The sequence below is a fragment of the Trichomycterus rosablanca genome, chromosome 15, assembly GCF_030014385.1.
Source record: "Trichomycterus rosablanca isolate fTriRos1 chromosome 15, fTriRos1.hap1, whole genome shotgun sequence".
Lineage (NCBI taxonomy): Eukaryota > Metazoa > Chordata > Actinopteri > Siluriformes > Trichomycteridae > Trichomycterus > Trichomycterus rosablanca.
The window spans coordinates 1,915,024-1,930,000 of record NC_086002.1 but is presented as its reverse complement, the minus strand read 5'-3'; the positions used below and the strand labels follow the sequence as shown (position 1 = coordinate 1,930,000).

Sequence of the window (14,977 nt, the reverse complement as noted above, 5' to 3'; positions counted from 1 at the left end):
AATACACTAGTGCACAAAGACTTAAAGTCTGGTGGGTTTGCATTTACATATTTATTCACACTTGTACACAATCACTCCGGGTCCTGCAGGTGCTTCTGCTGGGAGGTTACTAAAGTGCTGCTGCATGTTTGTGCTGTTGAGACCTGAAGTTAGTGGGTTTGGTTCAATGCCCAGTAGTGAGAAGAATTGATTTCCTCATGTCTGGGGGTGGTAGGGTTGGTTGGGGTGGTCGTTTTGGAGGGGGTGGTTGCCTACTGATTGTATGTAAGGCATCTGATAGTAGAAAGACAAGCTTGTAGACTGGTCAGACCTTTAAATTTGCCACCGGTGTGTTTTGGTTCCCATCCGGTGGTCAAGTAGTAGATTTTGTGTACTTTACCTCTGCGCCACTCGAGTGTCCCGTTGAGTAGCCGATATGTACACTTTTATACTGTGGTTATAAGCGGTGAGGGTGGGAGGAGTCGTCTGAGAGTCGGTCGTGTCTCCATGGATTTATCTCCGTCTGATTTTGGACGCTCAAAGAAGCTTTAAGGGGAAGAAGATTTTCATGTGATGATGATGTGAGAGCAGCGGCGCATCAGTGGCCACGAGCTCAACCAGACGGCATTAAAACGTTGGTACGAGGCTGAGAAAAAAATGCATCGGAAGGTGACGATGTAGAAGAGTGATGTCAAGAACCCTTGTAGTAGAGTAGTATGAGGTTTGGGACGCAGCCTGTTTAACAGCCGGCTTTAAATACACTATTGTACAAAGACTTAAAGTAAAGCAGACTGGCGTTTCAGTTCCTAAACCAGTAAAATAATAATAATAAAAAAAAAGTAAAAGACCTAAGTAACTGCATTTCGTTCTAATCATGTACATGGTTTTGAATGACAATAAAGCTGAGTCTGATAAAGCTGAGTCTGATAAAGCTGAGTCTGAAAATCGTTGATTGGTTCCCAAATTTGGCCTGATGGTTTCCTAAATGAGCAGTTTGGTACCCAGTGCAGCAGCTCCTGCAGACCAGCGGCTGTTTTTCCTTGTTCGACACGACTCACAACCGTGGAGCTCCAAGAGACCTGAGAAGTGGTGACAGGTTCCAGAGTTCTGGAGTTTGCTGTAGAATCTGGATGCTCGGTCTAACTCCACACAGAAAGGACCCGGACGGCTCCACCTGGGAATCGAATCAAACCCAGGACCTTCTTGCTGTGAGCCGCCCATCTCATGGTCACATGTCATGGTCACATGTCCACAAACATTTGGTCCTATAGTGGACAAAGCCTAGACGAACAACATTAAATACCCTTTGATCTTCCTTTGATGTCGTCTGTTTAATTGCTGGGTCAAGGTCATAATTGGTGCCGTTAATCCAAACGAACCCTATTTAAAATTCAGCGACGATTTTCGAGACGTGGCCCGGCGGCGGCGGCGGCGGCGGCGGCTGTGACCTTCTGCGTCCAGCCCGACAGCGTTCTGCTCTCTCGAATCGTCGTTTCATCCCTCAGAAACAATTCGCTTCTTGCTGAAACCGCTTGACCTCGGCGTGCAGACGAATATAAAAGCGGATGAAAGAATTCACGCCCGTCTCTTTATTCTCTCATCAGCGTCTGAGACGGGCGGGGCGGGGGGACTGAAGCGTACGTCTCCGTCTCACTTAATGAGGACGCGCTGCGATTTCCACACGTCTTTATTTATTTATTTTATATTTTTGCTTCTTCTACATTTTCTTCTGTGGAAAACTGGGGCAGATCAATCACACAGCGACTAACAAGCTCGACAGCTGTGTCTACTGTATTCTCTCACTTTTTCTCCCAATTTAGTCATAGCCAGTTCCTCATCTGCTGCAGGAGACACTGATGGCGTACGAGGATTGTATATTTTCCTGACGCGCCCTCCCTCGACACGTGCTCCCTTCTTTTTTGCCCGTACTTCGGTGGATCAGCACGTCAGCTCGGTCTCGCGCATGTAGAGTCACATGCTGATCTCCACTTCTGTACAGGCACCTCAGCCTACTAACCAGGGTCCTTACACAGCCTCAAAGACCCCGCCCAATTTATAGTCTCGTCCTTTCCCACCCAGCAGACTGCTGCCACTGCCTAGTGGGCGCACAGCCAAACGGTAGCAGAGCCGAGATTCGAACTCAGAGAGCTCCGAATCTCAGTTCTGGTGTGGTGACAGGATATCCCGGTGCCTCACATGGGTGCTTTGGCTTAAAAAAACAAACAGATCTTCCTTTCATTCGTGCCGCTCGGCTGGCGCTCTGGTTAAATGCGCCAACCCACCACCGCTGTGATCTTGAGCTCTTGAGCTTGATTCTCAGCTGTGCTATCAACCTAGCCAAGCATCTAACAGGTGCAGTTGGCCATGCCTGAGGGAGGAATGTTGACATTGACAGGGTTCCTCGCTCATGCTGACTGGACAAAGCACAGGCTGGTTCACGGCATAGTGGGGCTCTCTGTGCCTACGTGATGTGGCTCTCCGGTTTGGTGGCGTCGCTCTCAGTAAGATTCCAGTGAGGTTCTGTTACTGGCGCCCAGCAGGATTGTTTGGTTTACAGTTACTGGTGAAGTGGGATTACCGGCGCTCGCTCGGTCTGAAACATTAGCCGCGGTTGTTTACTCGTGTGTTTACGTTCTCCTCTCTGATGTTCGGGTGCTCCCTCCTTGACTCCTCACTGTTTATCCCCGCAGGTCTCGGGAACTACCTGTACCTCGACGCCAGTCCCAAGACGATGGGGAAGAGGGCGCGGCTGGTCAGTCCCCCGGTGGGTCCCGACACGGGGCCCCTGTGTCTGAAGTTCTCGTACCAGCTGGAGGACGAGGGGACCCTGCGGGTGCTGCTGCGTAACCCAACGCAGGAGGAGACGCTTCTATGGGCTCTTCATGGCCCCCAGGGGGCGACATGGAAGGAGGGGCGCACCATCGTACCACGATCGCCCAAAGAGTTCCAGGTAAAGTTTCTATGACCAGTTAGTACCAGAACTAATGGAACTTGGTCTTAGCCAACTTTAGAGATGACTGATGATAAATGATCACACTTAAGTGGTGCAGTAGATTGTATCGGGGCTTAACAGCTCCAGGAACTTGGGTTTGATCCTGATAGCTGGGAACCGTGTGTATGTCTGTATGTACGTTTGAGAAGTCAGCATGGGTTCCCCTCTGAAAACATACCAGTAGGTAAATCAGTTAAATGCTACCAGCTAAATACTGTCAGCTAAATGATATTAGCTTAAATGCTATCAGCTTATTATTATTATTTTTTTCTCCTCTGATAGGTGGTGATTGAGGGCGTGTTCGAGAAGGCAACCACTGGTCACATCTGGATCGATAACATCCACATGAGCTTGAGTACACCGCTGGAGGAGTGCACACGTAAGAACCGCCGCTTTACACCATCATCTCAGAACCTTCTAGATGATTTTAAACACCCCAGATGATTCACTGGTGGTGTAGAAAGTTCCACAGTGTCATTTAACATCATGCCTTGGGGTGTGTTCAAAAACCTAGTGAGCTCTCTACATAGGCAGCATTTTACGCCGTCCTACACGCGCTCCCGAGAAGGCAGCTGTTTCAATTCCTAGATGCCTTAAAATGCTGCCTAATAAGTCACCTTAAATCTGAACGGTGTTTTGACAGAATAACGAGGGAGCATGTGTGTGTGTGTGTGTGTGTGTGCCCAGTGATGGACTGCCGACTTGTTTCTTGTTTCTTGTGTTTTCTACCTTTCGCCCAGTGAATTGTACCCACCGCAACCCTGACCAGGATAAAGTAGTAGTAAAACAGACAATGAACGATTAAACAAATGAATGAATGAGTCAAAAAATTTAATGAATCAATAATTTACTCACTCACACCACTTATCCAATCAGGGTCGCGGGGCTGGAGCCTATTCCAGCTTTTTAATGAGCGCAAGGCACACAGTAACACCCTGGATGGGGCGCCAGTCCATCGCAGGGCAGACACACACACACACACACACACATTCACCTATAGGGCAATTCAGTGTCTCCAATTAACCTGACTGCACGTCTTTGGACTGTGGGAGGAACCCGGAGCTCCTGGAGGAAACCCACACAGACACGGGGAGAACATGCAAACTCCACACAGAAAGGACCCGGACCGCCCCGCCTGGGGATCGAACCCAGGACCTTCTTGCTGTGAGGCGACAGTGCTACCCACCGAGCCGCCCATCAATAATTTAATAAATGATTAAATGATCGAACGAACAAATTAGTGAATGAATGAACAAATGAATAAATCAATAAATCAATAATTGTATGAATGATTAAACAAATGAACAAATTAATGATTAAATGAATGAACGAACGAATGAATGATGGAATGAATTAATCAATAATTGAATGAATGAATGATTAAACAATTTAACAAATTAATGGTTATATGATGAACGAAAGAACAAATGAATCAATAATTGAACAAACAAACAAACGTACAAACATGAATTATTGAACAAATGAATAAATAATTGGATGAATGAATGAATAAATGAATCAATAATTTAATGAATAAATGAATCAATAATTTAATGAATGAACTAATGAATGAATGATTGAATTAATTAACTTATAATTAAATGAATGAATGAATCCATTAATACATTAATGAATGATTAAACAAATTAACAAATGAATAATTGAACAAACAAACATACAAATGAATATATAAATGAATATATGAATGAATAATTGAATGAATGAACCCAGTTAGTGATTTATTGCAGATCTTTGTGCACTTTTATTTTCCTTCATCTCGTTCATGTTCTTCCAGCTCTGTTCTGTTTATTTCATGTTTAGATCTTTGCAATAATAAACGTATTTGACAGATTTTATATCAGTCAGAGTAACAACCACGACCCGGCGCCTCTCAAAATAAAATTACCAGATGAAAGGAAATCGAGCGACTCTCACTGACCATCAAACACCGAGTGTAGAATAAAAACTGGGACACGAGGCCTCGCGGGTCTGGATCAGAATCTACGTTTATTTTTGTCTGTAAACAAGCTTCTGTGAGAGCAGATTTACTCGACAGCCCCAGAGATCCAGTACATGTCCTGAGGCTCTGAGGGTTCGAATGCTCGTCTCTGATCATGTGATCACGGTTTAGAGCAACGGAGATGTAGTTCAAAAAATAAAAAACATAAAAAAATAAAAATAAAAAAAAACAAACATATATATATATATATATATAATAAAAGTGATGTCTAAATATGGACTCATTTCATAGTTCGGAAACCATGGATGACTGAGCCTGTGTTTTCACTGTGTTACAAATCACAGTGTGGCCTACACCAAGAGAACAGTAAAGGTCTGAATGCTTGACCCAGATTTCAAACAGCGTCCGCAGTTAGCGCATCAGGTGATCAGACGATCATACAATTTGGACACAAACCATGACAAAAAAACACAGCAAACATCCTCGCTACATGGGTCAAGCATTCAAACCATTACCATTCTCTTGGTGTAGGCCACATATAAACTCAAACTCATTCTGTGAGAATTAAATTATTAATAACAATAACAATAAATAATAATAATAGTAATGACAATAATAATAACAATAGTAATAACAATAATAATAATAATATTGATAATAATAATAAAAAATAATAATAATAATACAAATAATAATAATAATATATTAATAATAATGATGATGATAATAATAATAATAATAACAATAATATTAATAATAATAATAATAATAATAACAATAATAATAATATTTGTAATAATATTAATAATAATATTTATAATAATAATAATAATAATAACAATAATAATAATAATAATAATTAATAATAATTTTTATTTTCTCTCTTTTTTTCTGTTTTTCTCTCCCACAGAACCTTTTGCTGCATTTCCTCCTGATATGACCGGTGAGTATTACTGGTTCCGCTCTGAAAGTTTGTGCGTTTGTGTCGTTTGCACCCCGATGCGACTGTAGCAGATCTGGGATCAGTTTAGCTCCTGTCGTGTACAGTTCAGATTTTCTGTACAGGTAAGCAAGACTGATCCTGGATCTGCTGACGGAAATAGTTTGTGACCCTGAGGTCGTATTAAACTGCTCACACTGCTTAGATGTACAGAATACTGTGGAGAAATGAGGGTTTTTGATTGGTTCAGTGGAGTCATGTGACTTTGAATGAAGCTTGTGTGGCTTTGATCTGTAAACCAGCATGTTTATTTACAGACGGGTGACAAATTAAAAGAAAACTAGTTGAGGTGGAACTGTCAGGGTCGTAGCGTGTGATTTACACCGTTATGTTGCATATATTGCATGTTCTCCTCGTGTCTGCGTGGGTTTCCTCCGGGAGCTCCGGTTTCCTCCCACAGTCCAAAAACATGCAGTCAAGGTTAATTGGAGACACTGAATTGCCCTATAGGTGAATGTGTGTGTGTGTGTGTGTGTGTGTCTGCCCTGCAATGGACTGGTGCCCCGTTCAGGGTGTTGCTGTGTGCCTTGTGCCCATTTAAAAGTTGGTATAGGCTCCAGCACCACCGACCCTAATTGGATAAGCGAATAAGAAAGTGAGTGAGTAGTTTTTGTGTTTTATGCCGTCTGTGGTGTACACCAAAAGAATGGTACAGGCCTGAATGCTAGACCTCTGTAGTACGGCAGTCTGGTGGCTGTGGAACGATGTGAAAAATGTTTTACTGGAATTGTTTGGGTCCATTTGGTGTTCTTGATTAGGGGCTGCAGTTTCTGTCGACTTTCCTTTATTACGAAAGTGTAAAGAAAATAAAAAGTGACTGTGATTAATTCCAACATTCAAAAAGGGCAGACTCAGCATTAAATCGAGTATTATGGTCCTCAGTATTGTTAGATAATTATTTAGCATCACTACCGAACACCTAACAGTAACGTAGCTCTACAAATACAGAATAAATAGCATAAATTATATATATTTTGCATCATGCCGGTATTGCAAGGCTACTAAAAGACCACATGCATGTTTTTTTCTGCCTGACTTGCAGGATTCTTGATTTGAATGCAGCCCTGAACATTTCCCTGAACCCCTGAGCACTAACCGAAACCCTGCGTCACCGAGCATGTCGCTGAAGTGCCCGTTGAGTAGTCCTGGAGAGCGAGTCCTTAAATTGCCTTTCTGACCTTTTAAACCTCTGAGGTTGTCGGGTTTTTCCCGTGTAGAGCCGTCGGGGCGTTAGAATCTAAAGGTGTGGGTCAGGGTCGAGGACGTGGAGGGGATTAAAAAACATTCCTGTTGTATTAACGACACAAAGTGTTTATTTATCATTTTTATTTATTTATTTTCAGCATAGCTGAGTATGAACACGTCTCCACCAGTATATACTGTCCTGAGTTCCATCTCATTTAAAATAAGCATTTCCAATAAAAAAAAAAAAAAAAAAAAAAAAAAAAAAAAAAAGAAGCTTTAAGGGGAAGAAGATTTTCATGTGATGATGATGTGAAAGCAGCGGCGCATCAGTGGCTACGACACTCAATCAAAACGTTTTTGCTGACGGCATTAAAAAGTTGGTACGTGCCAAGGTGGAGCAGCGGGATATTCGAACAGGGTTGTTCGAAACTCGACATTGCCACCGGTCGAGTGGGCGGCATCTAGCTGGCATAATTGGTAGTGTCTGCAGTGGATACTAATTGGCTAGGGCGGGATGACCGGACTATGTGTGCAAGGACCCTGATTAGCAGATAGAGAGGCGCCTGTGCAGAATGCTTGGGCAAAAAAAAGGGGTCCGATTGGGCTACGCACGGGTCGGAGGAGGTGTGAGCAGCAATATTCCCACCTCGAACGCAAATTGTGGAAGACAAATTGACTATGCTAAATCGGGATGAAAATCGAGAGGTGCTGGGAAAATGCATCGGAAGGCGACGATGTAGAAAAATTACGGAGTTTGTTTTTGAAATTCTTAACACTTTTTGAAGATCCCTCGTACTAGAACAGTAGGAGCCAAAACCAGCGTTTTACTTTTCTAACCTGCTAATTATTGCTGATTGCTGTACTAGCATTTTACGCTCACTGATAGGACACGTAGTGCGACAGAGTGGACGAGCTTTACAGTCGAAATAGCTTCTTTTTATTTGTGATGAATTAAGATGTATTAGATGTTTAGATGTTGGGAACAGGATACGCCACACTCACACACCAGCTCCTCAGGACTATACTGGGGCACTTGAGACTCTCCTGGTCCTGGTCTGCTTGTTCTTCTTGAACTGTTCGGGACTGTAACGCACAACTCACGGCATGAAACGATTGCAACCCCAGTAACGGAACGTCGGAGTGCATCGCTGCTTTGCTATGTTTGGCAGTAATTCAGGGGGTTTTACATTCTGTATATCTCTCCACCAGGGGGAGCCCTGCCAGGCAGAAGTGAGCCAACAGTAGATACGCTGTCGGTGCCACCTATTTCCCCCAACTGGTATTACATCATGGCCGGCGGAGGCGCCGTCCTGTTCCTGGTCATTGCCGTTGTCATGGCCATCGGCTGTCGCCGCCTGACGGCCAGGAGGAGCCAGCCCACCATGGCCTACTATAGTCCCCACAGCGCTTACCACCCGAACGGCGCCGCGCCCAGATCGGGAGGCGGTTCTAAGTTGACCGTATGGGTAGAGAAAGGGGACGGAAACTCCTACTGGTGAGAAGCAGCGGCCTCGAACTGAGCTGCAGACGAAAGCTTAGAGGAGAAGACTCTGAGGAGCAGAAGCTGGAGAGTTTGGGTTGATGTGAGGGGGAATAAAAATGTGCTTTTATTTATTTTGTATTTTCTGATCGACGGCGGCATTGGAACTGCTCAGACGAGGAGGAACTTCAACCAGCATCTGAATGTTCGACGTTCTGCTCAGTGATTTGTTCCATGTCTGCTGTACATGGCTCGTTTACCGCAGGGTGCTAGCCCCTGACGACAGGTGCTAGCTCATGCTAATTGCCTTCATGGACGAGCCTTGACGCGGCTCTTTTCCGGATGCTGGAAGCTCCAAAGATACAGTGAAAAACCAGCGGTGCCCAACCGAACGACCTTAATCGCAGGTCCCTGAATGACCTCAGATTTCACTTCGCCAATATTTGGCTGATCTGGGTTCTAGTCGGTCCAGGATAAGGGCTAGATTCTACAGCGAGGAGATCCGGACCGTGCGGGACCGGGAATGTGATATGACGCTGTTTAACTGTGTCATCCATCAGCGGGTTTACAGGACTGGACTGAACGCTTAAAACATGTGACAAACTTTTGCACTTTTGATCCTGATGAAGTCATGACTTCTATGTTTACTATTTATAGCCGAACAGCTAAACGGACCATTTAAAAAACAGTATTGATGCTTGATGCTTAAACAGGCTGTAAAATGTGTGGGGGGTCGATGGGGGTCGTTGTAATACGATTAATCACGTATGTTTACAAGTTGGTACGAGTCCAAACGTGTTTGTTTATGCATTTTCTCCCCCTTTTCTCCCGACTTTAGCGTATCCAATTACCCAACTGCATTATGCTTCCTCTATACTGATGTCGATCCCCACCCTGGTTGAGGAGAGTGAACTAACACACCCCCTCCGACACATGTGCACTATCTGACCTCATCTTTTCCCCTGCACGAGGCGATCAGCTTTGTGTACGGAGAGCCACACCCCGATCAGGCGCCATCAATCAGCCAGCAGAGGTCGTAATTGAATCAGTTATAAAGTCCCGCCCGGCTCCCACCCTGTATGAACAACAGCCAGTCGTTGTTCGTGTAGCTGCCCAGCCTGCCGGTAGCAGAGCTGAGATTCTAAACGACGAGTTTGAAATGTCAGACCTGGTGTGCTAGCGCATTGCTTCCCAACCTTTTTTTGCACCACGGACCGGTTTCATTTAAAATACAATTTAATGGACCGGCGGGGGTGGAGGGACTTAAAATAGAATAACTGTTCTGCTCACAAATGAGGGGTGATATGAGACGATAATCACCCATGTGTTGGAAATAAAAGCAGTGTTTTCATGGCTGATGTAGCGATCTAATCTAATTATTTATTCTTTCTGTGCGGCCCGGTAATAAATGACCCACAGACTGCGGCCCGGTGGTTGTGGACCTCTGTGCTAGCGTGTTTTACCACTGCGCCACCTGAGCACCCGCTTATTCCTAACGTCTTCATCCTGACTCGTGTTAGTGTTTGTTGTTTTCCTCCTCTACTATCACAAGTGCTTTAATCTTGGATGAAGCTCCAATTTGGGGGAGGGGGTTCACTTTGTCCTTACTGGGGTACTGGTCTTTCACTTCCTCTGCCAGTGAGGAATAAATCAATCATCAATAAATCAATTTATCATAGCCCCTTACTTACCCTCCCTCCGACACGTGTCCCCTAAAATCAACACCCAAATACTCATGGTACCAAAAATATGGGCAAGAACAACGAATCTGACCCTCCCTTCGTGTCCACGCTTCCTCTCAAGACGCCCAAGCGTTTTCCATCGACTCTTGTTCCACCTGTTTCTCAAATTTCACTTCAGAAACCCCCTGAATGCCGCGTAGGCGTACTCTCCTGAAGACGCTCGGCCGTCAGTCCTCAACAGCTGCTTCCCTTTTACGGTCTCGCGTTAATGAGGACAGAGAGAGCAGCGACGCGGGCGTGAGCGCCATGCGCTTCCAGGAGCTTTTCAAACTTCTAGAATAATCAACAGCCCCTCCTCGTACTTCAACATGTTTATTTATTTATTTTATTCCCAGTGTACACTGGTCAGATAGATAGTCGACAGGAACTGTGGTTGATCTATATGCTAAGCTAGAGATGGTCCAGCGCCAACGTCATCTCTTTAAAAAGGTGTGTGTGGAACAGACGTGTGTTCGTCTGGCATTATGTCTCACGCTTTTGAGTTTACGAGCCTTAAAATTATTAATAATTAATTAGCAACTCATTTTTGACGGATGCCTTTATAGCATTAGTAAGCAGCGCCCCCTACTGGCCTCAGAATGCTCATGTGCATCACAAGTGCTCTGATCTTGGATGAAGCTCATATTTAGTTTACTCCTCCGCTGCTGGAGACCCTGATGCCGTTCGTTCTCCTGACACGCCCCCCTCTGATATGTATGTAATCCTCCGACCCATTCTTATCTACCTGAACTTCGGTGGATTGGCGCATGAGGCCGGTTTTGCGCAGGGAGAGTCATGCACCGATCTCCACGTTCTACAAACCAGGGTCCTTACACAGCCTCAAAGACCCCACCCTCTTTTTAGTCCCGTCTTTTCCACCCAGCAGACTTTAGTGGGCAATTTTGTCTGCTGCCCGCTAGGGGGCGCCCAGCCGACCAATAGCAGAGCTGAGATTCAGCTTTTTGAACTGCTAAATATAAAGACGTGAACGCCCAAGTTTTCCCAACGTGTTCCTCCTGTTCTATTTACTTATTTAATATGTTACTTAATATTTTCGGAGCGTTTCCGGTTTTGGTCGGACCCCGGGTGTGGTGTTGGTATAGGGATTAGGTTTAGGCCATTAGGATTAATAGGATTCTTGGATGAGTTTGATGCTAGAAAAAAGCAAAAGACATTTGGGAGCTTTTAGTGCCGTTTCCATCAGGCAGTGATTTAACGAGATGTATTGGCAGTCGCTGGCGCTGTGCTATTATATCAATAATCTCTCTCACTTCTGCTGCGCGTTCCTCCAAACTCGCCGAGTTTTTAATTAGTTTATGGACCAGACAGCATTTCTAAAGGTTACAGGAGTCTCCTCCTCCCACGCCATCACCGGAAAACCTGTTAATGAGTGAACGCCTTCTCCAGAGACTCGTGCCTACTTAGCACCTAAAGAGGCGGGATGCCAAACGGCACATCTTCTCTTCCCCAGATGCCAGGGTGCCTCCACCCTCACCCCCACCCCCCTTAAAACAGGATTGTGCCTGATGATCCGACGCTGTCTGACAGGAAACAATTAACACGCTACTTCATACGACTCAGGGCTGGCAGAAGTGGTGCCAGTCAGCCCACCATCACATTTTACAGCCTTGGTTTGGACCCAGCAGGTCCCGGTTTAAATGCTTTTTCAACAGTAGCGGAATTGTGCTGTACAAACCACCAAACGATGCCTGACTGTGTTGTTTCGGATTCTTACCCCACGCTGCGTGGTTATAGATGGTTACAGATGGTTACAGACGGTTATAGACGGTTACAGACGGTTACAGACAGTTACACATGGTTATAGACAGTTATAGACGGTTATGCTGTATAGACTGTTATATCGATGGTTATAGTCAGTTATAGATGGTTATAGACGATTATAGACGGTTATAGACACAGCTACAGATGATTACAGACAGTTATAGACAGTTCTACACAGTTATAGACAGTTATATAAATGGTTATAGACGGTTACAGACAGTTAAAGAAGATTATAGACGGTTATAGATGGTTACAGACAATTACAGACGGTTAGAGACAGAGACGTTTACAGACAATTACAGGATATTATAGATGGCTGGAGACAGTTATAGACATCATAGACGGTTACAGATGGTTACAAACGATTATAGACATTATAGACGTTACAGACAGTTACAGACGGTTATATAGACGATTATAGACTGTTATGGACAATAATAGACGGTTATAGATAATTATAGATGGTTATATAGACATTATAGACTGTTATAGACAATTATACACTGTCATAGACAATTATTGATGGTTATATAGGCGATTATAGACTGTTATAGATGATTATAGACAGTTACAGATGATTAGAGATGGTTATATAGATGATTATAGACTGTTACAGATGAATACAGACAGTTACAGACGGTTATAGACGGTTGTAGACAGTTACATAGCCGGTTATAGATGATTACAGACCATTACAGACGGTTACAAATGGTTATATAGATGATTATAGACTGTTACATACAGTTATAGACGATTATAGACAGTTACAGACGATTATATAGATGATTACAGACAATTACAGAAGGTTACAGACAGTTATAGACGGTTATAGACGGTTGTAGACGACGGTGGTGTTGTTGTTTACGATGCACTTTTGGTATGAATGTAAATTATAGCCGTTGCCGTACTTTACCTCAATCTTAATATCCGTGTGCCGTTTAAACAGAATATTTTTGCTTGATGTTCTGGACGTGTCCTTCTTTTGGAGTATCATAATAAAAATCTTATTTTTTTAACGAGTCCCTCTCATTCCTTTTAATATCAAATTAATGGTTCGATTTGTATTATATGAAATGTGGATTTTTTTTCTTGTTTAATGCTGAATTTACTGTGACATCACAATTTCATCACTGATGACATCACCATTGGCTTTACTAATAGGGTTGATGGATTCTGTCCACATCAGCACCACAATCTACCCTAATCGTGTAGATTTAAAACATTTCTGTGCACTTGCAGATGATTTGTGGGTCTTGTTGGTCAGTTTTGGGGTTCTGGAGAAGAATAAGGAACAGAACTGTGGGCCTCCCTTTATATTGGTCTAGCCATATCACATTGGGTTTGGACTTTGGAACTTCCATAACAAAACACCTCAGTCCATTTAGGTCGGAAATTTAGAAGTTGAGTTTTTTTCTTGCTCAGCAGCCTCTAAACTCACGGCAGTGTGAAGCCTGATGGACTGAGGAGAGTCACCTGTGTTCCAGCAGCATCTACATTAAATGTAGTTGTAGCTTAGCAGTTAAAGTACTGGACTAGTAAGCATAAGGTCACTGGTTCAGACCCCACCACTGCCAGGTTGCCACTAATGGGCCCATGAGGAAGGCCCTTAACCCTAAATTGCTTAGACTGTATACTGTAATTAGTTTTGGATAAAAGCGTCTGCAAGATGCCGAAAATGTGAATGTAAATCCTAACAGTCCTGTTATTATTATTATCGAAGACGTCACTGTTCTTTATACTTTTCAATCAGTGCAGCCAAACTAACCCTAATTATACAGGCACAGAGAAGTCACCAGCAGTCAATCATGATCGGTTAAAGGAAGTGGTCGGCCACACCACAAAATGAAATGATGTTCTATAATAAACTAAAAATGATTTATGTTGATTTTATTTGATAAAACTCATGACCAAGGTGAATTATAATTAGTCTTTTTTTGGACAATGACGTAAATCTTCCAATCAGTCAGAGTAAAAGAACGCTTTTAAATCTTTTACAAGACGTCTATGATCTGCATAAAACCCTGTAATTATTTTAATTATGTTCTAAACAATCTCAGAATGAACTGAAGCTGTGACTTTGACGTATGGAACTTTGTGCGATTCTTTATTTCAACTCTTCGTTTCTTCCTCCCACAGTTAAAAAAATGGACCCTCGAGGAAACCGTCTCCTCAACAACAGGGACCCGGTAGATCCAGGTGAGCGTCTCTGGTCTGTTATGACGTCTCATTATTTCTGTTTATTTCTGAGCTGTTTATTTAAAGCCGACACGACCGACCGGAAACCGTCCCACATCCTCCGAACCCTCATGGAGGCTTTCTCTGGAACAGATACGTCCCTTATCAGACCCTCACCGTCCTCGTATCGCACCGACGGACTCCGTTCTGCTCATAAAGTCGTCTTTGTTTGGCGCTTTCATAAAAAAATAAAAGACCTCGACGAGTTAATTGTGCAGCCGGAATCGGTTCATCTTTACCCGCCGTCAGCCTCCCGCCCGCCTCCCGCCCGTCTCCCCCGTCGCTTTATTATCGACGTCGCTCATCTCCTTTCTTTTCTCCTACTTTCCATAATTAAGTCTTTAGCCCTCACGCCCTCCTCCTGGGTGCCAATCACCTCTGTAGGGTGAGAATGAGTATGCTAATGAAATGCAAAACAATAAATATCCAATCACGCAAAATTCGGCCGGGCACAAAGAGCTGATTTTAACATTTCTTTTATAAGCTCCAGACACGATCAGCCGTCAGGAGCAGGAGCAGGTCTGGCTATTACTGAGCAAAGCAATCAAGCAGTCAAGGGAGAAGAGTGATTTACTGTAAGACCTCCACAGTCGAGCAAGCTTCATGTCACCATGGGCTTAGAATTTAGAAAATTGATCAACAT

General features: G+C 43.8%; 1 protein-coding gene across 1 annotated transcript in view; it reads left to right on the top strand.

Annotated features, from left to right (window-relative positions):
• The window catches only part of nrp2a (neuropilin 2a), a 68,873-nt gene that overhangs the window by 51,202 nt on the left and 2,694 nt on the right, over positions 1-14,977 (top strand). Inside the window, exons 13-16 of the mRNA XM_063009374.1 lie at positions 2,670-2,929; positions 3,254-3,350; positions 5,842-5,874; positions 14,236-14,295. Coding sequence (XP_062865444.1) covers positions 2,670-2,929; positions 3,254-3,350; positions 5,842-5,874; positions 14,236-14,295 — 450 coding nt within the window. The remainder of the gene's footprint in view (positions 1-2,669; positions 2,930-3,253; positions 3,351-5,841; positions 5,875-14,235; positions 14,296-14,977) is intronic.